The sequence below is a fragment of the Microcebus murinus genome, chromosome X, assembly GCF_040939455.1.
Source record: "Microcebus murinus isolate Inina chromosome X, M.murinus_Inina_mat1.0, whole genome shotgun sequence".
NCBI lineage: Eukaryota > Metazoa > Chordata > Mammalia > Primates > Cheirogaleidae > Microcebus > Microcebus murinus.
Genome location: NC_134136.1, coordinates 128,811,733 through 128,836,563, shown reverse-complemented (window position 1 = coordinate 128,836,563; position 24,831 = coordinate 128,811,733). Strand labels below are relative to the sequence as shown.

The 24,831-nt window shown below is 44.5% G+C and overlaps 1 protein-coding gene across 8 annotated transcripts in view; it reads right to left on the bottom strand.

Moving 5' to 3' along the window:
- Window positions 1–24,831, bottom strand: part of ZNF185 (zinc finger protein 185 with LIM domain) — a 77,519-nt gene that overhangs the window by 36,493 nt on the left and 16,195 nt on the right. For 5 of the 8 annotated variants that reach the window (XM_075999589.1, XM_075999590.1, XM_075999591.1 and 2 more), the window contains one exon: window positions 22,383–22,472. In XM_075999589.1, coding sequence (XP_075855704.1) covers window positions 22,383–22,472 — 90 coding nt within the window. Of the gene's footprint in view, window positions 1–22,382; window positions 22,473–23,022; window positions 23,119–24,831 lie in introns of all 8 variants that reach the window. The other 3 variants (XM_075999587.1, XM_012788848.2, XM_075999588.1) reach the window with 1 other exon arrangement.

Genomic DNA, 24,831 nt, shown 5'->3' with positions numbered 1-24,831 from the left:
AATCAATTAACACCTTTAAACAGGATATATCCTAAAACATCTACTATAATTATATAAAAGAAAGGATGTTATAACTGTAGGGCAGAGGAATTTGTAGGACAGAGGAAGGGCAGAGGAATTCTTCTACTTGTCGGGAATTCACTTGGGTGGGGCAATGAGCTAACGGCAAACCTTTGCTTCTGGTCATTGCTTGCTTGCTACACCGCTGTAAGGGGAATTATGGGATGAAGTCATTGAAGCACGGGCAACTGGCCCATCAGGCAATAGAGGGCAACCAACCCACCAATTATTTCAAAAGGCAATAGTGGGCAACCAATCATTTTAAAGGTCAACGCATGATCCATGCGTAGTCGGCTTGTGCGCAGCTTGTGCACCATGGGGATAAAAGGCATGCCGTTGTTCCGGTCGGGGTCCTTGCCTGTGAGAGTGGCCACTTGCGTTGGTGCTCTGGGGCTTGGACCCTGGCTAGCCAGAAAATAAACCTCCTCTTGTGTGATTGCATCCTCGATGTCTCTGCTTTTCTGTCCGGTGGGGCTGTGGAAGGTCGGTCCCTAACATTTGGGGGCTCGTCCGGGATTTGCCTTCCCCACAGACTACCGGATAGAACTCAGGGCTGAGGGAGGAGTGTGAAAATCCACCCCGGACTAGCCGGGTGTGGTGTTAGGCAAGGGACGCGGAATCCCCTTGCAGGACCCCGAATCAGGACGCCGGCACAGGACCTAGGCGGACGCGCTGGTGGGTCGCCGGTAGGAGCCAGGCGGAGACGTCCTCTGGCCCCGTTTGGACTCCGGAGCTGACCTTGTAGCCAAGGGCTCGGTCAGGAGGAGACCGGGGAGTAGGTCCGGACTAGGTTAGGTTGTCTGTTTACCTCACTGTCCACTTGTCTGTTGTCTGCTTTGTTTGTCGCCGGCTTTCTGTGTGTGTGTGTGTGTGTGTGTGTGTGTGTGAGTGAGTGTGACATCTCTCATTGGCTTGTTGGAGTCTCTGGGTTCTATGGTTTCAGCCCGAGAACCCATCAGGGTTGCATGGGTTTTCGGGCTGGGGCCGTGGGATCAGGGGACCCGCGAAAAGATCCGCAGGGGCAACTAGAACCTCCAGGTAAGCATTCCCCTGCATGGGCTGGCAGCGCACAGTGTATTTCCTGCTGCCCGTGCCAGGAGTGGCTATGCGGGAGGGGCACAGCCGTTACCTCCGCAGGGAGTGAAAGGCTAGGGATTCAGATCCTTGTCCCCAGTGCCCCAACTGCGGAATATCGGTTTGCACATCTGCCTATTATTGACTAGCCATGGGACAGGCTCTAACAACGCCATTGTCCATCCTGGTGAGCCATTTTAAGGATGTCAGGGCAAGGGCACACAACCTGTCCCTGGAGGTCAAGAAGGGAAAGTTTGTTACCCTTTGTAAGGCCGAGTGGCCCATGTTTGGAGGGGTGGCCCAGGGAGGGCTCGTTTGATGCCTCCTTGATCGAAAAGGTAAAAGGGGTGGTATTTGGCCACCACGGCCACCCTGATCAGATCCCCTATATTGTGATCTGGCAAGACTTGGTTCAAGACCCACCACCTTGGCTGAAGGCCCTCCTACCCGCCCCAAGGGGAAAGGTGGAAGTTCTGGCAGTTAAAAAAAGTCAGAAAGGAGGGGGTGCGGAGTCCGAGGTCCGTTGGGACGCCAGTGTTGCAGGATTCCAATCTCTACCCAGACCTAACAGGTCCCGAATGGAACACGCCTCCGCCCTATAACCCTGGGGCAGCCTCTGCGGCTCTCCCGGCCCAGGCGGATGCGGGACCACCGGCAGCGGGGCCAGCCTATGGGACCAGACAGCGGGCTGGCCGAGCCACAGATCCGGAGCCCGTAAAGGCACTCCCTCTAAGGGCAGTGGGACCCCTGGGGGAGGATAGAACACAGACATTCCAATATTGGCCCTTCTCTACCAGTGATCTTTATAATTGGAAATCTCAAAACTCGAACTTCTCCGAGAATCCGAGAGACCTAATTAATCTTTTAGACTCTGTTCTTTTCACTCATCAGCCCACCTGGGATGACTGCCAGCAGTTGCTTAAGGTGCTCTTCACAACGGAGGAAAGAGAAAGGATTCAGGGGGAGGCGCGGAAGCTGGTTCCGGGGGAGGACGGAAGACCTACTACAAACCCGCGAACCATTGACCGAACTTTTCCCCTTGAACGGCCGCTTTGGGACTACAATGAGGCTGAAGGTAGGGAGCGTCTCCGGGTCTACCGCCAGACTCTGATGGCCGGTCTCCGTATGGGGGCTCGAAAGCCGACCAATTTGGCTAAGGTAGGAGGTGTTTGTCAGGGGCCGGAGGAGAGCCCAGCAGCATACTTAGAGAGGATCATGGAGGCCTTCCGGCAGTACACCCCCATAGATCCCACTATGGAAGAGAGCAAGGCAGCTGTTATGATGGCGTTTGTCAATCAGGCGGCCCCCGACATTAGGCACAAGGTGCAGAGAATAGATAGATTGGGCGAGAAGACTCTACAGGACCTGTTAGAAGTGGCAGAGAAGGTCTATAACAATAGAGAGATGCTAGAAGAGAGGTTAGAGAGGATCAGAAGAGAAGACAGGAAATTCGAAGCTGGGGAAGCACGGAAAGCAAACAGAGAGATGGCTAAAATCCTGCTAGCTGCCACAAGAGGGGGACAGATAGGGTCAGAGGACAGAGAAAGGCCCTGGCGGGAGAGGCTAGGCAAGGATCAATGTGCCAATTGCAAGGAGCATGGGCATTGGGCCCGAGAGTGCCCCAAAAGAAAGGGGGGCGAAGACTTGGAGGTCCTGAAAAAGTCATGGTTGCAGGACAGGTGACAGACAAATAGGGAAGATGGGGTTCGGTCCCCCTCCCCGAACTTAGGGTAACTTTGCAAGTGGAGGGGAACCCAGTCAGCTTCCTCATAGATACAGGAGCAGAACATTCGGTACTAACGGAAGACACAGGAAAATTGTCCAGTAAGACCAGTTGGGTGCAGGGGGCAACAGGAGCCAAACTATATCGGTGGACCACATGGCAGAGATTGGGTTTGGGTTCAGGAAAAACTCGCCTACCCTGTTCAACAAGGCCCTCCATGATGACCTTGGGTTTGCGGAAAAGGCTCCACCTCTGTATGAAGGGTTTAGGGTGGGGCGAGCATGGGAGTGGACTGTGCAAATGGAAGACGCTTTTCAGGCCCTGAGGGCAGCCATGCTGGAAGCCCCGGCCCCAGTACTCCCTGATCCTACTTGTCAAAAAAAAAAAAAAATTAGATCCGGTGGTGGCCAGCGTGCTTGCGAATCATCGCAGCCACGGCCCTGTTGGTCAAAGACGCTGATAAGCTCACCCTAGGGCAGCGGCTGCAGATCACCACCCTGCACGCCATAGAGGGGGTTCTGAAGCAGCTACCGGGACGGTGGATCACAAATGCGAGGCTGTCCCATTACCAAGGACTTTTGCTGTACGCACCCCGCATCGAGTTCCAGACCCCTGCCGCCTCGAATCCAGCTACGCTTCTGCCAACCCCCGCTGCAGCCGCACCTGAACGTGATTGCCTTGAGATCCTAGCCGAGACCCAGACGACCCGTAGAGACTTGAAGGATCGCCCCCTTCCAGGTAGCGACCTGACCTGGTTCACGAAAGCAGTTTCATCCGGGACGGACGCAGGTACGCATGGGCGGCCATAGTAGATGACCAAGGTAAACTTGTCTGGGCGACACGCCTTCCGCAAGGGACATCTGCTCAGAAGGCAGAACTAATAGCGCTGACAGAGGCTCTTAGCCAGGCCCGAGGAAAAAGGCTGACGGTGTACACTGACAGCCGCTATGCCTTTGAGACTGTGCACATACATGGGGCCCTCTACAGGGAAAGGGGCTTCATCGCGGCAGAGGGAAAAGAAATTAAGCACAAGCCTGAAATACTCCACCTACTAGAGGCTGTTTTGCTGCCAAAGGCAGTGGCGGTAGTCCATACTCCCAGACACCAGAGCGGGGATTCCATGGAAGCACGGGGCAATCGGAGAGCAGACGCTGAAGCTAAGAAGGCTGCAGAAGACACTCCGCAGCCAGACATCCTGCACCTTAGCTTGCCACCCCCAGGCATGGGACGGTTGCCTCCTCTGCCGGACTGTAGATGAGGTCTGGGCCTCAGAGCAGCTACATGAAGATGGCTGGTTGCGGGACGAAGGGCATTGCCTAATAGTGCCAGAACTCTTAGGACGCCACCTGTTAGAACACCTGCATCAGACCACACATCTAGGGAAGAGAAAGATGCTGCAACTGCTGGACACTGCTCAACTAAGGTTCAAGTCACAAGGACGGGTTCCAGATGACATCGTCAAAAGTTGCCGAGCCTGTCAGGTCATGCAGCCGGGGAGGACCAGAGGGACCCATGCAGGTACGAGGGAAAGGGGGAGGCAGCCAGGACTATTTTGGGAAGTAGATTTCACAGAGGTCAAGCCTAGAAAATACGGGTACCAATATTTACTGGTCATAATAGATACGTTTTCCAGATGGGTAGAAGCCTTCCCTACGAAAGGAGAAACAGCTTTGACAGTAGCTAAGAAAATATTAGAAGAAATAGTCCCCAGGTATGGACTGCCGGAAGGGATAAGATCAAATAATAGACCTGTGTTTATCTGTCAGGTTAGTCAAGGGCTGGCCCAGGCTATGGGGATAGATTGGAAATTATATTGTGCATATAATCCCCAGAGCTCTGGGCAGGTAGAGCTAATGAATAGAACAATAAAGGAGACCCTGGCTAAATTGGCCCTGGAGACTGGCGGAGACTGGGTGACCCTCCTTCCCTTCGCCCTGTTCCGAGCCCAGAACACCCCTTATCACTTGGGTTTAACCCCTTTTGAAATCATGTATGGCACACCCCCTCCTGCAGTTCCTAGGATGAGCTCTGAGGCTCTTCTGGGACATCCCAAAGAAGTGTTGCAAGCGGTGCAGGCTCTGCAATGTGTCCACAGTCAGGTATGGCTGGCCCTCCGTGCTATCTACCGGCCTGAGGAGGAGGGTGCCGGACACCGTTTCACCCACACCAGCAGGGGATTGGGTGTGGGTGAAACGGCATAACAGAACCCTCGAGCCGAGGTGGAAGGGCCCCTATCAAATTATTCTTGTTACCCCCACTGCTCTTAAGGTCGATAGAATAGTAGCAACCTGGCTACACCACTCCCACGTGAGACCTGCTAATAAAAAAGACCAGGAGCAGTGCCAGGACCAGTGGAAAGCAACTATAGACCCGAAGAATCCTCTGAAGACCAGACTGACCCGAGTGGCGGCAACAGCCCAGGACCGCTGACACAGACTTGGACTGGGGTTGTGGCATCTAAAGATTGACTGAGTGACAAACATGGATGGGTCGCGGTGGGGGGTTGGTTATTGTGTTTTGGGGATGTTGTGTTTTTGGTCCAATGTTTTGGGATAGAGACCTACAGCTGTACTTACCGCCCCGAACCCCCACCAACCCCATAACCTTACATGGGTCTAAAGATTACTGTATAATGGTGTTAGTGTTCCCCAAAATAATATACCACACTGAGGAGACAATGTATGAGGGCATAGTAGGGTGAAGAGTCACCAACCTAATTTTTAAAAGAAAAAGAGAGCCCATCACAGCCATAACCCTGGCTACTCTTTTTGGCTTAGGAGCGATAGGAGCAGGTTGGTTTGAGTCTTGGGTTAACAGTTCCCCCTGGTTAACAACGCTACTATCCACCCTACTAGGCCCACTCATTATGCTAATCTTAGTCCTTACTTTTGCGCCATGTGTAATTAATAGACTAGTAGCTTTTGGAAAAGAACGGATAAACACTGTCCAGCTACTAGTATTGCAACAACAATATCAGTAGCTATGGTCAAGTGCTATAGAACTAGAGCACCTAAGAGACCTTGAGGACGAGCAGGAGTGCTCGTCTGCTACCTAGAGAAAGGGGGGAATGTAGGGCAGAGGAATTTGTAGGACAGAGGAAGGGCAGAGGAATTCTTCTACTTGTCGGGAATTCACTTGGGTGGGGCAATGAGCTAACGGCAAACCTTTGCTTCTGGTCATTGCTTGCTTGCTACACCGCTGTAAGGGGAATTATGGGATGAGGTCATTGAAGCACGGGCAATTGGCCCATCAGGCAATAGAGGGCAACCAACCCACCAATTATTTCAAAAGGCAATAGTGGGCAACCAATCATTTTAAAGGTCAACGCATGATCCATGCGTAGTCGGCTTGTGCGCAGCTTGTGCACCATGGGGATAAAAGGCATGCCGTTGTTCCGGTCGGGGTCCTTGCCTGTGAGAGTGGCCACTGCGTTGGTGCTCTGGGGCTTGGACCCTGGCTAGCCAGAAAATAAACCTCCTCTTGTGTGATTGCATCCTCGATGTCTCTGCTTTTCTGTCTGGTGGGGCTGTGGAAGGTCGGTCCCTAACATAACAAGTCTTATTAAAATACTTATGTTTGTTTTACTTGGTAAGATTTATAAGTTTAAAACCAATAATTGAAACTATATTTGTGTTCTATACTTAATGTACAGGGTGTAAAAATGGTTAACAGAAAAATAACTTAAAATGATAACTGAAATCTAAGTGAACTGATAAGATAAATAAATTAAGTAAATACAATTGGGATTAAACACAAATGAAATTTTCATATAATTTAGAATCTTAGAGTCATATTATGTTAAGAGCATAATTATAAAATCTCTGAGTCATTTATAAGGTAAAATACTAGAACATTAGTTGTTAAACGTGTCAACTAAAATAAAATTTTCAGGACTGAATGGACCCCCTCGTGGCCAAAGGAATATCCTAAAACTAAATTGTCTGCCAGAAAGAGGGAGGTTAGACATGCCTTATGCCCCCTCCCTTCTTAAAAACATACTTTATAACTCATTAACAGGCCTAAAGATATACAAGACAAACCTTCAGATCTTCAATTTACACAACAAATCTATGTCCAGTGGCTTGTCTCTGGTAAATAGCTCCTTATATTAAAACATTCCAAGCCTTTAGACAAAGCTTCATGTCTTTAACCAATTACAAGGCAAAAAATCTTTAAACCCACCTATAACCTGTAAGCCCCCCACATTCGAGATGGTCCACCTTTTCGGGCCAAACCCGAAATATATGCCTCCCACGTATTGAATGATGACTTTACCTGTAACCCCTGTCTCCTTGAAATGTATAAAACCAAACTATAACCCAGCCACATCGAGTTCACTTGCTCAAGACCTCTTGGGAGTAGCTCCGGGTCATGGTCCTCAAATTTGGCTCAGAATAAATCTCTTTAAAATTATTTTACAGAGTTTGGCTTTCTTTCATTGACAATTTTGGCGTAGCCGGCAGGATTTCAGAGAAGACTCAGGACCGCCTAAGGAGCTGCGCGAACTCGGCTCCAGGTACCTGCATGGCCCTTTTGGTCCCTCCAACTCTGAGCTTCTCATTTGGTGGAACTGATAAGTCCTTCTGAGCTCCGGTTCTCCCGTTTTTGTTTGATGGTCTTGGTTTATTATGAGCTGATTCTTTTCCTAAGAATTGTTGTTTGGGATCCTAACTTAGGTTTGGAGGTGCACTCTAAAGGGTCTTCTCCATTGTCTATTTATCCTAAAATTAATCTCAATTGGCTTTTCTGTGCAGTTTTAAAAGAGGAAACTGAACTGTTCTTGTCCTCCCAGCTTTGGCAGCCCTGGGTGATTGGGGGGCGGGGCCTGAGTGGGAGTTGCCTGGGGTGATTCCTCAAGGTGGCAGTGGCCCTACAGGGAACCCCCTAACAAATTAATTTTTGAAAAAAGGCTTGTCCAGGAAACAGATTTAAGAGCTGATCACTCGGCGTTTTGAGCCCTCTCAGAGGAGGTACTAGACCCCCGAAGAGAGAAACTGAGACACATAAGAGGGTGGGACCCACTCAATGGTAAAACATTGAGGAACCCCACCCACAGTCCACACACTTTGATCCACAACACCAAACCCTAGACCACAGTTCGGTTCCTTCAAAACAAAAAACAAACAACAACAACAAAAAAGAAAACGGGAAACAAATTCTTTAAGAACCAGGAAGGACAAAGAGAATGACCCCTGTTGGGGCACCCCAGTTGGTTTGTGGCGCCTCTGCTTGCAAGTATTTTTATAAATGAAAAGATTCAAAGGCATGCCAGGTTTTCTAGGGCTCCAGCTGGTTACAGTTAATTCTTGTACACAAGTTTTTACGAAAGGGCAAATTATATCAAGAAAAATTCAGAGCTAAAATGGTAGACCTACCATTATAAAATTAAAATGTTTCAAGCTATTTCTCTTCTTTTCTGGCTACTCTAAAACCTGCTAACTTTTTCTATTGATGCTAAGATAACTCATTGTTTACGGTATTTACAATTGAAAGGCTACCTAAAGATCCTGCAGCCAGTTCTAGCTGAAATGCAAACATTAAAAACAAGGGGGGGGGGGTAAACGTTTTTTAAAAAAATCAAACTGCCTTGGAAATTGCTTTTCCCAGAACTTTGATCCATTGGCCTAATTAGCTTATCAAGACAACTAAAGTATGCCATGTGAACAAATTCCAGTCTCATCAGAAAAAATTTAAATCCAGCTGTCTTTTACAGAATGGTGAGTTTGCATTACCATTTTATGGCTAGAGTTCCAGGATAAAATTTATTAGAACTTTGTGTGCATGTATATGTGTGAGAGAGTATATATGTTTGAGTGTGTTTTATGTCTGTCCATATATTACGTGTTTGTGCTTATATCGTTCTAGACTGGTTTAAAATTTAAAAAGTGCTCATAAATTAAACCCAAATGCTTCACATAAATTTAATAACATTTGATAAGTAAATTATGTTATTATTAAAAAAATAAATAAGTGTTATTAATAAAGTGATAATAAAAATGCTTTCAAATTGTCAGCATACATTTGTTTTTGCCTGGGTTTCACAGGACATTTTTATGCTCTTGTCAACGGAAAAAAAGCCAAAGTCTGCTAAATAATTTTAAAGATATTTATTCTGAGCCAAATTTGAGGACCATGACCCGGAGCCACTGCCAAGAGGCCTTGGGCAAGTGGACTCACTGTGGCTGGGTTACAGTTTGGTTTTTATATATTTTAGAGACAAGAGTTACGGGTAAAGCCATTAATCAATGTGTGGGAGGCATACATTGGTTTGGCCCAAAAAGGAGGGCCATCCTGAAGCGGGGGCTTACAGGTTATAGGTGGGTTTAAAGATCCTTTAAATTGTAATTGGCTAAAGACATGAAGCTTTGTCTAAAGACTTGGAATGTTTTAACATAAACTGTTTACCAGAGATAAGCCACCATTTGTTGCAAATTGAGGGCCTGCAGGTTTGTCTTGCATACCCTTAGGCCTGTTAATGGGTTACAAAGGAAGTCTCCAAGAAGGGAGGGGGGCATGATAAGGTCTGTCTGACCTCCCTCCTCCTGACAGGCAACTTTGCCCTAGAATATTCCTTTGGCCAGGAGGGGGTCTATTCAGTCAGCTGGTGGGGGGGTGAGCATTTTAGTTCACACTCTTAAGATGTCAAGATTTGATATAAAGGTTATAAAAATATAAACTCAGCCAAAGACAAAATAATGTGTGATTTTTGATAAGTAAAATAAATTTTATATTTGGTCTAATGATAATCACTAAATCTGAGTTATCAACAAAAATGCCTATATATTTAACTTTAAAGTGAAAATACAAATGTGCCTAAATGTCAGCAAATTTAAATTAATAAAACAGGCGGGGCGCGGTGGCTCACGCCTGTAATCCTAGCACTCTGGGAGGCCGAGGCGGGCAGATTGCTGGAGGTCAGGAGTTCGAAACCAGCCTGAGCAAGAGCGAGACCCCGTCTCTACTATAAATAAAAAAAAATTAATTGGCCTACTAATATTTATAGAAAAATATTAGCCGGGCATGGTGGCACATGCCTGTAGTCCCAGCTACTTGGGAGGCTGAGGCAGGAGGATCGCTTGAGCCCAGGAGTTTGAGGTTGCTGTGAGCTAGGCTGATGCCATGGCACTCACTATAGCCTGGGCAACAAAGCGAGACTCTGTCTCAAGAAAAAAAGATAATAAATAAATAAATAAATAAATAAACAAACACCAAATAGAGCAAAAAAGAAATTTAATTGTCAAAGGTTTATGAAAACATTTTGGTTTTGGTCTTTTAATCCTAACTATAAATATAGTTTACTTCTACCAGTTCAATGCCTATAAAAGAATACACAAAAAAATTTCTAATTCACTATTATCTAATATTAACAATACAGTTAAAGATTCAAAGTTGTCCTAAAAGTTATAGTTAAAAGAACTTAAATTAGGCCTTGTGCCGTGGCTCACGTCTGTAATCCTAACACTCTGGGAGGCCGAGGTGGGCAGTTTGCTCGAGGTCAGGAGTTCAAAACCAGCCTGAGCAAGAGTGAGACCCCGTCTCTACTATAAATGGAAAGAAATTAATTGGCCAACTAATATATATACAAAAAATTAGCTGAGCATGGTGGCGCATGCCTGTAGTCCCAGCTACTTGGGAGGATGAGGCAGCGGGATTGCTTGAGCCCAGGAGTTTGAGGTTGCTGTGAGCTAGGCTGATGCCACGGCACTCACTCTAGCCTGGGCAACAAAGGGAGACTCCATCTCAAAAAAAAAAAAGAATTTAAATTAAAAGCTTTAGTTTTCCCTTGGTCTTGTCCATTTTTGTCCTACTCTTTACAAGCTAGCCGGCTATATAAACATTATATTGCTATAACAAAGTTTTTGTCTTAAAAAAATTTCTAAATTATTAATTTTATATAATAATTTATTTTAAAATAAAAAGTGAATGATGGTTAAAATCCATAGAAATCTCAAAGCAGTCTTGCTCTATAAATGTGCTCAAGTTTATAACTAAAAAAATTGTTCTGAGAATATTTAGATTGTTTATTAAAACAGCTTAATCTTGATCCTCATATAAAAGGCATGTTACCACTTTATATCATTGTTTGAGGGGCTAAGGATTGATGCTAAAAGTTTTCCTTTTTCCTCAGTCTACAGTCAGGTGATCTTATGTTAATGAGATTCAAAAAACTAACTTAAAATGAAGGCTTCAAAAGCAAAATTTTCTGACCTTGCCTGCCTCTTATATCAATTCGTCCCTGAAACTAGACATAAAACCTAAAATTATTCTATATAAAATGGCCATAAAGTAATTATCTGACCTATTTTGTTTTTACTTTGTTTTACTATAAAACCCCATCCAGAAAGGGCCTTGCCCTACACCAAAAAAAAAAAAAAAATGCACACTTAGAGACCAAAAAAAACCTAAATATAGCCGGGCGCGGTGGCTCACGCCTGTAATCCTAGCTCTTGGGAGGCTGAGGCGGGCGGATTGCTCAAGGTCAGGAGTTCAAAACCAGCCTGAGCAAGAGCGAGACCCCGTCTCTACTATAAATACAAAGAAATTAATTGGCCAACTGATATATATATAAAAAAATTAGCCGGGCATGGTGGCGCATGCCTGTAGTCCCAGCTACTTGGGAGGCTGAGGCAGAAGGATCGCTTGAGCCCAGGAGTTTGAGGTTGCTGTGAGCTAGGCTGACGCCACGGCACTCACTCTAGCCTGGGCAACAAAGTGAGACTCTGTCTCAAAAAAAAAAAAAAAAAAAAAAAAAAAAAAAAACCTAAATATATAAGCCATATTGAATTCTGCCACTCAGCCTGTTAAAATTAGCTTACACACTTTTTGTCCAATCATATTTCTACACGGCTGTCCACACTTTAATCATAAAAAAATGGACAATTTCCCCTGCATCTTTGAGTGTTCATTCTAAAGGCATCCATGTATAAGTTTTAATCCTTGCTCTTATTAATCCTACTAATATTCATGTCAATAAATTTTCAGCAAGGCTTTATAAAAATATCGACCTTTGCTCCCAAACTTTGGGTGCATAACCTGTCCACACGCTTGACCTTTACATTGATTGGTTGGCCCCTTGTGCCCATGTGCTTGCCCTTTTGTTTTATCCCCAAATTTACCGCAATCAGCCCGCTCAACCCAACTTCTTAAAAACAAGCAATATACATAAGCTAAATGAAAGCACCTTAGCCTGAGGCTTCACACCATCTCTACTATAAATAGAAAGAAATTAATTGGCCAATTAATATATATAGAAAAAAAATTAGCCGGGCATGGTGGTGCATGCCTGTAGTCCCAGCTACTTGGGAGGCTGAGGCAGGAGGATTGCTTGAGCCCAGGAGTTTGAGGTTGCTGTGAGCTAGGCTGATGCCACGGCACTCTAGCCTGGGCAACAAAGTGAGACTCTGTCTCAAAATAAATAAATAAAAATAAAAAACTAATGTTTTAGTATTTTATCTTATAAATGATCTAGATACTTTATGATTTTTAAAATTTTAACATAATGATTTTAAGATTTTAAATTATATGAAAATTTTATTTGTATTTATTGCATTTGTATTTACCTAATTCATCTGTTTTAGGAGTTTATTTAGATCTTAGCTATTAAAAGTTTAAGTTATTTTTTTATTAACCATTTTTATATCTTGTAAATTAGATATATATAATACAGAACAGGGATTAAAATATAAACTCATAAATCTTATCAAGAAAAAAATAAGTATTTTAATAATATTTGTTTTTTTTAACAAACATAATATCACTATTAAATTTTATAAACATACCGGTAGTAGACATTTTAGAATATCTTGTTTAAAGGTATTAGTTAATTAGATTATTTTAAAACATCATATCTCATATTCCAATTAATAAGGGTGATAGTTTGTAAAAAATAATTAATTAAATATAAAATTAATTAATAATAAACAAAATAAAAATAATATAAAAGTAAAAAATAAATTATTTTTTTATTTTTTTTTTTTGAGACGGGGTCTCGCTATGTTGCCCAGGCTGGAGTGCAGTGGCTATTCACAGGTGCGATCCCACTACTGATCAGCACGGGAGTTTTGACCTGCTCCGTTTCCGACCTGGGCCGGTTCACCCCTCCTTAGGCAACCTGGTGGTCCCCCGCTCCCGGGAGGTCACCATATTGATGCCGAACTTAGTGCGGACACCCGATCGGCATAGCGCACTACAGCCCAGAACTCCTGGGCTCAAGCGATCCTCCCATCTCAGCCTCCCGAGTAGCTGGGACTACAGGCGCGCGACACCGCGTCCGGCAAATAAATTATTTTTAAAAAAACATCATATCTCAAAACAAAATCTATTGACATCATTAAGGCTCAAAGTGTCTCTGGCCCCCAAGGGTCCCACCGAGGGACTAGATGGACCCAGGGCAGGTAGCCACACCACCCTGACAACAGATGGGACAAAATAAAAGTTTGGCCATAGATGCTGCCTCTGACAGATCTTGGCCAAAAGGGAGGAACTGTAAACTAAAATAAAATTTTAAGGTTCACCCCCTACCGGCTGACTGAATGGACCCCCTCGTGGCCAAAGGAATATCCTAAAACTAAATTGTCTGCCAAGAAGAGGGAGGCCACACATGCCTTATGCCCCCCTCCCTTCTTAAAAAACATACTTTATAACCCATTAACAGACCTAAAGATATACAAGACAAACCTGCAGGTCCTCAATTTACACAACAAATCTATGTCCAGTGGCTTATCTCTGGTAAACAGCTAAAACATTCCAAACCTTTAGACAAAGCTTCATGTCTGTAACCAATTACAAGGCAAAAAATCTTTAAACCCACCTATAACCTGTAAACCCCCACTTCGAGATGGCCCACCTTTTCAGGCCAAACCAATATATGCCTCCCACGTATTGATTTATAACTTTACCTATAAACCCTATCTCCCTAAAATATATAAAACCAAACTATAACCCAGTCACATCGAGTCCACTTGCTCAAGGCCTCTTAAAAATAGCTCCAGGTCATAGTCCTCAAATTTGGCTCAGAATAAATCTCTTTAAAATTATTTTACAGAGGCCAGGCGTGGTGGCTCACGCCTGTAATCCTAGCACTCTGGGAGGCCGAGGCGGGCGGATTGCTCGAGGTCAAGAGTTCGAAACCAGCCTGAGCAAGAGCAAGACCCCGTCTCTACTATAAATAGAAAGAAATTAATTGGCCAACTAATATATATATATAAAAATTAGCCGGGCGTGGTGGCGCATGCCTGTAGTCCCAGCTACTCGGGAGGCTGAGGCAGAAGGATTGCTTGAGCCCAGGAGTTTGAGGTTGCTGTGAGCTAGGCTGACGCCACGGCACTCACTCTAGCCTGGGCAACAAAGTGAAACTCTGTCTCAAAAAAAAAAAAAAAAATTATTTTACAGAGTTTGGCTTTCTTCCCATTGACAAACATAAGTTTTAAGTTTCTATACCTTGATATCTTATTTTTATATTTAGGAGTGCTAATAAAATTGAAGACTGATAACTGTTCAAGGTTACTGTAACTTACTGGGGTTTTCTAAATGTTGACATTATTGAAAGGGGCAGCTTTGCAAAAACAACAGGAAAATACCTAATCTACAATTTCCCCAGTAATAATGTTTGAAGATCAATCCTATGAGTTCTTTCACTAACAGGCACTCTGCAGGAATTCTGCTTTGCACGGCTTCTGAAGAAAGCTGAATGGGCAGAAAAGTTATGTAAATCTCTCTCTGTTAACAGTGTTTTTTGAGAATCTGCTTTTACAGAGTTCCTGAGTAAACAGCAGAACAAGCTACAGCCTCAACCATATCTTGAGGGCAGAGTCACATCTCCTATGATAATTCCTTCTCTAAGGAAGGCAGGAAGCCCAACTTTTGGACTTTCATATCCTTGCAGTTTTTATCTGCCTCCTGCCACTTTTTTTTTTTTTTTATCAACTGACAGCCATCACTATTTTTTCCTCTTCAACCCCCTTAAGAGCAGCAAGCCACTTGGCCTCCCTGCTGGCCCCCTCTTCTCTTTCTCTGGGATGCCACCCCATGTCCCTGCTCTCTTCCTTTTCTCTCCCCCCTTTTCTCTCTTATTCTCTCTGTCCTTCTAAAGGATAAAATAAATTTTACTTATATATCTTAATCTCTGTGTAAGAAATCTTTCTCCACCTGCTAGTAAGCCTTTCCACCCTAAAATTATTTAATATATTTAATATATGTAATTAAAACTTCCAGATAGAAGAAAAACAATTCTATTTTTTTATTTTTCATCTTTTTTTTTTTACTACCAGATATACCTGAGGAAGAAAAACAATTCTATATGAAAAATAGAATTTTTTCAAATAAATGGGTTATAAGACATAGAAATATAATAGTTTTATTTAAAAATTATTTTGTATAATTTATAGGTTTTAAAAAACTGTTTTAAATTAAATAAGTAAATGATGTTAAAACTAAATGGAATAAAAATAAAAAATGGGCCAGGCCTGGTGGCTCACACCTGTAATTGTAGCACTTTGGGAGGCAGAGGCGAGGCGGGAGGATTGCTTGAGGTCAGGAGTTTGAGAAAAGCCTAAACAAAGGCCAGACCCCGTTGTCTACTAAAAACAGAAAAAATTAACCAGTCACTAAAAATGAAACAAAAAATTAGCTGGGCATGGTGGCTCGCACCTGTAGTCCCAGCTACTCAGAAGGCTGAGGCAGGAGGATTGCTTGAGCCCAGGAGTTTGAGGTTGCTGTGAGCTAGGCTGACGCCACGCACTCTAGCCTGGACAACAAAGCGAAACTCTGTCTCAAATAATAAAATAAAATAAAAGTAAAAAATGAAGGTTATAAAAGGTTTGTAAAAATCTTAACTTATAGTCATTGATTAAAATTAGATGGATTTGTTTATAAGATTTTATTAAAATTAGCTTTGCCACTAATACACTAATGCAAAGGTAAAATTTGTTTTTTTTCTTTTCAACTAGATTTTCATATGATATTAATAGGAATAATAAAAGATTTTAGAAATAACAAGATTTTTTGTTCACCTTTTGAATAAACTGCAAAAAAAAAGGCGGTGTGGAGGGAGAAAAGGCTTGCCTCCTCACTAATTCCCATTTGAGTTTGTCTGTATTTGGTCTTGTGATTGCTTGGGAAACTGAGTCTCCTCTAAAAGAGTATAAGATTTCTGCATTTTAAAAATCTTTGAATTATCAGTTTGGCTAGGTAAATGACTATAATTTTATAGTAACCTGCAATCTTGTTTCATGACAACAAGTGTCTTATGACAAACAATTCATGACTTCCTGCTTTTTAAGCTTTCACTAAAATTTAAAGTTACTAAAAGTAAGAATTCTACTCAATGCATGTGATTCTATGTATAAATGTACCAAAAAATAAGATATGATTTTAGTAAGGAAAAATTATAAGAGAAACATAAAATGTGTTCCTATTAAAATATATTTAATTTTATCTAATTCAGAGGTTGTTTAAAGGTTGAATCAAAATATGGTAGAAAGAAAATAACAAAATAGAAAGTAATTTGTGGCCGGGCGCGGTGGCTTATGCCTGTAATCCTAGCTCTCTGGGAGGCTGAGATGGGCGGATTGCTCAAGGTCAGGAGTTCAAAACCAGCCTGAGCAAGAGCGAGACCTCGTCTCTACTATAAATAAAAAGAAATTAATTGGCCAACTAATATATATAGAAAAAATTAGCCGGGCATGGTGGCGCATGCCTGTAGTCCCCGCTACTCAGGAGGCTGAGGCAGGAGGATCGCTTGAGCCCAGGAGTTTGAGGTTGCTGTGAGCTAGGCTGACGCCATGGCACTCACTCTAGTGAAAAAAAAAAAAAAAAAAAGAAAGTAATTTGTGAGTAAGAGAAAGAGATGTAAAAAGGCAATGAGTGTGGAAATATATTTTTGTTAAGAAAGGTTAAACAGAATGGAGAATAAAGGATCTTCTATGGAATTTTTTGTCCTAAAACGACTGGATATTTAGGAAAAGGGAAAGTTAGGGCAAAACAGAAAGTTTTAGGCATGTTTTGTAGGTAGTCCATAAAAAGTTGGGATAAAGTTTATAAAAGGGAATTTATGAAGGAATTTTGTATGTGATCCAGTTGGCTATAAATTAAAAAGAAACATTTTGGTTGAAACAAAATTTTCTTAAAATATTAATTTGCTCTTAATGAAATTACATGATACATTCATTTTGAGTCTATAACCTTTTTCCTTTTCTAATTAAAAAAAAAAATCACACTACAAGTTTTTGTTTACCTTTTCGGTAACTGGCCTAAAATAAGCAAAGATTTTACGCTTTATCAAGATAATCCTTGTCCTTATTAATTTTTTTTTTTACAAAGTAAGAAAACTAAACTTTAAGGCTTAAGGTTTACACCCATATCACTTCCTCTATTGCCTTTAGAATCTTTTGATGACTATCACTCTTGGTTAAATAAATGACCATTATTTTGTAGTGGCTTCTGATTTTATTGGAAGAAATGTCTCAAGCCTTTGATGTCTGATAAACTTTCCAAAACCCAAATTGTAAATCCAGCCTTTTGACCTTAAAATAGCTTTTTATATATTAGGGCCATTGAAAGTCTGAGATATATTAGGGTCATTTGGCATGTTAAAACCGTACAGGAAGCATTGTCAAATATGAAATGGTGTTTAACTTTCTTTGGATTATATTTTTATAAGCGTGTTACTAATATATGTTCCAATATTGTAAAATGTTGATATGTCTTGGTGTATGTTATCAGTAATAATTGTGGTTATTATGTTAACTTGCCGTATGCCACAAAAATAAGTAACTTAGTTTGTCAATTGTCTCGTTATGGCTAGTCTAAGAATTTTTATTTTATTTCAATTCATCTCAGAAACTTTTTTTAATTGGCTAAGTCCAAAGTTTGCTTCTTCAAGGAAAGTCATGAAAAGGACTGACAAGTTCTCTTGAATACCGGTTTCTGACAACTTTGAAGAGTATCTACCATTGATCTAAAACAAAACAAACTTTCAGGACTTTAATTAGAACTGATATGTCCATGAGTATCACTAACTCAACCTCAAACAGAACAGAAATTAATTACATGGGAATTTTTATGACTTTCTATTTAAAACATTATGAATTATCTTGCTTTGTTTTCCAGAGTCATGACAACTTTTAAGTAAACAGCAAGTTTACCTGATATTTCTAGGATTTAAAACTATTGAATACTGCCAGGCCCAACCTGTTATTCACTGCCAACTCCCTGTTCAAACATCCTCTGTCTAGGCCCAAGGACTATCCTGGGAAGAGGGACCCATGAGATTATAAAGGCCGATGTGGAGAGATTCAGAGGGATGGAATTAGTTTAGACCCTCCCGATCAAGGAGGGGCACACAGAAGCCTAAATAAATACTTACTTAAAAACTTGTCTTTTCAGGCCACATGGTACAGATACCCATCCCAATCATAAAATTCTTCCTGCTTCCCACAGACTTAGAACTTCCTGTGTACAATGTTCTCAGTTATGGGGTTTATGCAAAAGGAGATATAACAAGTAATTTATCAGCCACATTAGGACAAATTACTAACAAGACTAAAATATTCTGACACGACAAAAGTCTCTAAATCCGTTAGCTTAAGTGACTAACAATGCTTATGTTTGCTACAAATCTGCAACTAAACCTAAAATATAGTAGATCAACACTTGTAGATGAATTAATTGTGTAGCCTTGCCATTGACATCTTTACTCTTTGTGTTTCCTAAAAGGTTTGAAAAAGTTGATGAGTGCTTGTCCACCTCCAGTCCTGTCTGGCCTAAAATATGTAATGGGCCTTAAGTCTTTTTGGCTACTTAATACTCTTGGTCACCAGGGTCCCACTGAGGGCCTGGATGGACCCATGGCAGGTAAGCACATCACCCTGCCAAAGGATGGGACAAAATAAGAGTTTGGCCATAGAGGCTGCCTCTGGCAGATTTGGACCAATGGGGGGGGGGCATTGTAAAGTAAAATAAAATCCTAAGGTTTGCCCCCCCCAGTGGCTGACTAAATGGACAACTGCTTGGCAAAGGGGATACCCTAAAACTGGATTGCCTGCCATAAGGAGGGAGGTCAGACATGCTTCATCATGCTCCCCTCCCTTCTTGGAGATAACCTTTGTAACTCATTAACAGGCCAAATGCTATCAAAGACAAACCAACAGGTCCTCCTCAATTTACACAACAAATACATCTGGTGACTTGTCTCTGATTAACAGACTTCCTTAACTTAAAAGATTCCGAGCCTTTGGACACAGCTTCATTTCTTTAACCAATTACAGGTGAAATAATCTTTAAACCAAACCAACCTATAACCTGTAAGTCCCTTCCCCCCACTTTGAGATGTCACAACTTTTTGGGCCAAACCAATGTATGCCTTCCTTATGTTTATTTATGTCCTAACCTTTAATCCCTGACCCTCTGAAATGTATATAAACCAAACTGTAACCCAGCCACAGGGAATCTACTTGCTCAAGGCTTCTTGGGCCTGCCTCCAGGGTCATGGTCCTCTAATTTGGCTCAGAATAAACCCCTAAAAAATTGTTTTACAGAGTTTGGCTGCTTTTCTGTTGACATAAATGTCAGAGCTCGAAATTGAACCCAAGCACCAGAATCCATGCTCTCCACCACTAGGCTCTCCCTGTAGGTCTGATGGGTCAGTCCCAAGGTAGAATAGGGCAAATCTTTAGAGTATGGTACAGTTGAAATTGCATTGCAGTCTGGGCAGAGAAAGGCTCCCCTGCTCTGCAGTACCTCACCGCCCCATGATGCGTCCTCCTCTAACTCTAGGGAACTAACGCCTCATCCCTGAGCCCCACAGCCCAGCCCAGGTCTGCCCGAGGTGCCTCGTGCAGCTGCCCTCCGCGCACGTGCACAGCCTGCCCCTGGACATTGCTGCACAGCAGTGCCCACCGTCCAAGGGGCGATGGTCGTTACAGACGCCCTAGAAAACAAGGTCGGGCCACAGGAGGCCCCTCCGGCTCCGTGCGGACACCGCGCTTCCTCTCGCCTGCGCTGGAGCTTGGATGGCCGGCGACTGTCCACCCGCGGTCACCCCAGGCCGGTGGGGCCATTGCAGCCAGCAGCGCTGTGGGGGGAAGGACAGCCGGAGCCCAGGGCGGGGCCCCTAGAGGCGGCAAGCCCATTTGTGATCCTGGCACGCCATCTGGCGGCCGACGCGGGCACAGCCCCGGGAGCGTCCCCGCCATGGTCGATCTCCGCCTGGGCGGCCATTTCGGGTGGCGGACGGCGCGTTTTCCCAGCGGCCACTGCGACCGGGGTTCGCGGCTGGAGGAAATGGCGACAGGCGCAGGCGCACTGGCGATGGCTGCACGCTCGCCGAGTCACGCGAGCGCGAAGTTGGGTCCGCGCGACTCGGATGCGCACCCGCGCAGGCCCAGTCGTGCCGCCTCTGCCGCCCAGACCGCGGTGGACAGGAGGCTCCTCTCTGGGACTCTCCGTTTACTTTTCTCTCCTGACTCTAGGGCTCCACACAAGTCGTGGAGGCTCTAGAGCAGGGGGTCAGCCTCAGCTCTATTAACATTCTGGGCAGGATAATTCTGTTGTGTGTGTTGGGAGAGGGGTGGGTGCTGTCCTGGTCACTGCAAGCTGTTTAGCACCGTTCCACATCTCTACCCATTAGAAGCCAATAGTATCTTCCATCCCCTGTTGTGACAACGGAAAATGTCTCTGAACATTGTTAGATGTACCCTAGGGGACTGGGAGGTTTGGGAGATGCCCCTGGTTCACAACCACTACCCTAGAGCAATGGTTCTCAACCTACACTGGAGAGAATAAACTGGGAAATTTTACAAATACATGGATAGTGAAGGTCCACCCCAGAAAAAAGAAATCAAAATCTCCACCTGGGGCTCAGAAAGGTTTTAATTGGGTTTTGTTTTCTTTGTTAATACTTCCCAGGTGATTCTCATGTGCAGCAAACTTTGAAACATAAGAGGAAAGTAGTTCTGAGCCTGGGCTCTATAGTTGGCCAGATTTGGACTCTTTTTCTAATTGTGTGTGTCACAGGAATGTGTCCCTCAGTTTCCCTCCTCTGTCAAGTTGCATAATAAGAAGCCTGATCCTTTACCACGTTCCGCAAAGGTTAGATGAGATCATATAGCATGCTTTATGTGTTAACCAGCTAGAAGTTACTGGTTCTGGGTCTTGAGAATAGGCTCTGAAGAACATATTTCACAAAGTAACTTTTTAGTTTCCCCTGAGATTTTTCTTATAAGGCCTTGGATAAGTCACCTAACCTTTCTGTGGTTCAGCTTCCCCACCTCCTCCATCTCATAGGGTTGCTGGGAAGACTGTAAAGCTCCTAGCACAGTGCACTACAGGTGTCAGCTATTGTTTTCTCTCTGTTGTCACAGCAAATTGAAGCAGAAATGAAATCATGTAATAAGGCCCCATACTGTGGGTATCCATTGACCACCCCACTCCCCAGCATCCTGGTTTAAGTACAAAAATAACAGCAATGTGGTGTGAAAATGCAAGCATGCATTCAGCTTTTAAACATCTAAATCATATCAGGCTCTTCTTTGGCTTAAAACTTGAAACAAGATCCAATCTCCTTATCATGGCTTACCCAGAGCTTGTTCCATCTAGGGTCCCTGTCACTGCTGGGCACAGCACACTGCCACCGGAGGGTCATTAGTTTCCCTAACTGCTCTCTTCTCCCTGCTTTCTCTACAGGTGCTTCCCTCTTTTTAGAGTAGCTCTTCTGAGTGGCCCCCTCCTAAGTAGTAGCCCCCCTCATCACCATCACCCTGCCTGTTTTCTTCATAGCACTGTCCTTTCCAGGAGACACGGAGACCTGGGTTCCAGGCCTTTGTTTCTCATTCCAATTAGACATAAACCTTAAGAGACTGTGGAGAGAGCTGTAGGAAACACTGTGAGGAGAGGGCCGTGCACACAGTAGGTGACCCAAAATTAAGTAGCTGTTATGATCATTAACAATATCATGGTACAAATGCCAATCAGCCCCTGCCTGCTTACTTGAGCCTCCTCTTCCAGCACTCCCTGACAAGGACTCTCACGGCTCGCCACACCTGGCTATGAATGGTGCCCAGGAAACACCAGGTTCTCTTGAGCCCTTTGTATATCCTGTTTCTTCTGCTTGGAGGACTCCTGTTCACCTTTCAAGGTTCAACTCAAAAGCTACCTCCCCACAAAGCCCCCTTCTCCGGATGTGTTTTTCCAACTTGGGCCAGGTTTTGCCCACCCCACGGCCCGAGAGCTCCTTGAAGGCAGGGCCACGTCTGATTTGTCTGTGTGCCCCAACAAGGGGTAGGTGCCATCAGAGTGGTTGCTGACTGAAAGAAGGTGACCCTTCTAGATTATGATGTATGTACTTACTGGCCAGAAATACAACAGGATTAGTGAAAAGCTTCAGGGCACAGAAGCCAGAGGGCTCCAGCTGGGGCTTCTGCCCTTGCCACGTGCCTCAGGCCAGCTCACAAGCCTCGCTGGGCCTCACTTCCCCAATCAAAGGCTGACGTCCACACCAGAAGTTCAGCACTGTCTGTTGATGCCTTACCCCTTTGGGTCTTCCTTTGTGTCCTTCAGGTCTGCTGTGCTGTCACTCTTCCTAGCAGCGGGGACAGCAGAAATCAAAGTGGCACTGGAACTGAGGGAGGAAGCATGGGGGCCTGCTGAGACCTCAGACCAATGGAGGCTCCCCTTTCTGGCTGCCTTATCACCAGAAAGGCTGGCTTCTTAGTCCTGGCATTAGTGTGGCACAGTTGCCACTGTGTATGATAACATTGCGTCAGCCTTGGATGTGGCCTGAGCACCTGAGTTCAAGACCAAGCACTGCCCCTGACCACCTTGGGTTCCCTGGAGAAGTCTCCTCCTAGTTTTGGGTTCCAGTATCTTTATCCGACCTATACCTCCTTGGGGTTTGTTCGAGTCGAGAAAGATCTTTCCTTACTAGGGCTTGCCAAATGCTCCACACAGCCCCAGCAAAATGGTCACTCCCACTGGAAGAACAGTAGATGATTTAGGGTAGAAGCCTACTACTTGGGCACGCACAACCTCTTTCCCTCATACTTTTGTGTCCCTGGAGCCTTTGGCCTTCCCAGCCACCTGCCACGTACCCCCTGGACTGGGCCCTCTAGTGCTGGCTGGCTGTCCTTCTTCCTAACTCCTGCTTGGGATCCAAGTTGCCTCGTCCTTACCTGATGGCTGCTGGTCCGGGCTTGCAGGACTGAGAGGTGGCACCGTGTACATCATGATCATGGAAGAAAAGTGCGAAGCTAGCAGACGAGCACAGCCTGTGAAAGAAGGCCAAGCCTGGTTCCGGTTCAGGACTTTGTGTCTATATGTCCACTCTCTCTTGAGAGGGTGGCTTCTGTCCGCAACAGATGACAAGGACTGAGAAGCTGTTGAAATGGATGCTTTGGGCACAGTACTTATATCCCAAGACAGCCTGACACCTGGGGCAGTGTGGCATGGGGTTAAGTGCATGCTCTTTGGAAGCACGTTGCTGAGATGCAAATCACAGCTTTTCTACTTCCCAGCTGTGTGACTCTGGACACATTACCTGACCTCGTTGGGCCTCAGTTTTATCAACAGTGAGATAGGGATGAGAATCATGTCTGCCTCATAAGTATTATGGGAAGAGTAAATGAGTTCATAGATGGCAAGTACTTCAAATAATGCCCATGTTCCTGTTGTCACTGGGCCCTGTGGCCATGTGTACAAGCAGTGTCCCTTCCCAGTCCATCTGTATCCACCCACGTGATATGGATTTTTCCAGCCTTCCCCTGGGGAAAAACAGGAAGACTGATGTTCCCAGCATGCTGAACAGTCACTGCCCACAGGGCACCCCATTGCCTGTACAAGCCTGTGCCCTCCACTTAAGCAGCATAGCAGCTAAGAGTTCCTCGTGTTTGGTTCCAAACCTGATTGTGTCAGTTGTACTTGCAGCCATAATCACTAGATTCAATTATTAAGTAAACTCATGAAAATGAATGGAAAAGGAAGGTGGTTGTTTCCATGAGAAACAGCCTTTACTCTGGAAAGACGATAAAAGAGTTTCTACGATGGCCATGAGCAGAGCCAGTTAATCTGCAGCAACGTGGGGAGAATGTCAGGATGCCGAAGTCCCCACAGTGCAGGACCCTGTGGGCCATGGAAAGGGGTTTGGACTTTATTCTAAGGACAGTGGGGAGCCACTGGCAGGTTTAACCACTTTGGTATGAGCGTCAACTATAGTCGATAGCCACAGATGAACATGCACAGTGACTTTAGCCAAAAGCTGTGATATGACTTTTCTAATTTTTCATTTATCAAAATAAAATTGTGAACATTTAAAAATAACATAATGAAAACATATATGTATATGTTACCTATTCTGATTTACATTACAAGTAAAGCTGCCTGTAAAGTAAAACAAGCTTTCAGTGCTTTAAAGCTTTCCTCATCACACAAGAGCGAAATGGATTCGTACGTCAATGCACAGCACAAACTATCGTGGGGACTATGAGTGCCGGCTGTGGGCAAGGTTTCACGGCTGGTGAGCGAAGTACCGAAGTGGTTAAGCTTTTGGCTCCTCCTCAGGGGAGAAATGTCACCTAACGTATTTTTAAGAAGATCCTTCTGATGCCTATGCAGACAGCAACAAGATGCCGACTGCACCGGGAGGGCTCCAGGACATCCCCCGACTCAGGGTCAGCCCAGAGCAGCCAGTGTCTGGCCCAGTGGCCTATCTGTGGACCTGCTCAGAGATGGTGGCTTCAGAGGCCCAGGCCTGCTGTCCCTTTCCCTTGTTGGCTTGTGGTCCTGGATGTAGAAGTTAGGGCTCTGGCTCCAGGCATCAATTGTAAACTATTAAATTAGTGAGGGAAAGGGGCCCCTGGTGGGCTTGGGGACCTGGGGGCAGCTGGGAGGGGCAGGCAGGAAAGCAGTCAGTAGGGCTCCTCCTCAGGATCCCTCCTTGGCCACACTTCAGAAGGGTATGCTGGGCAGCTTTGCTACTCCTCTCT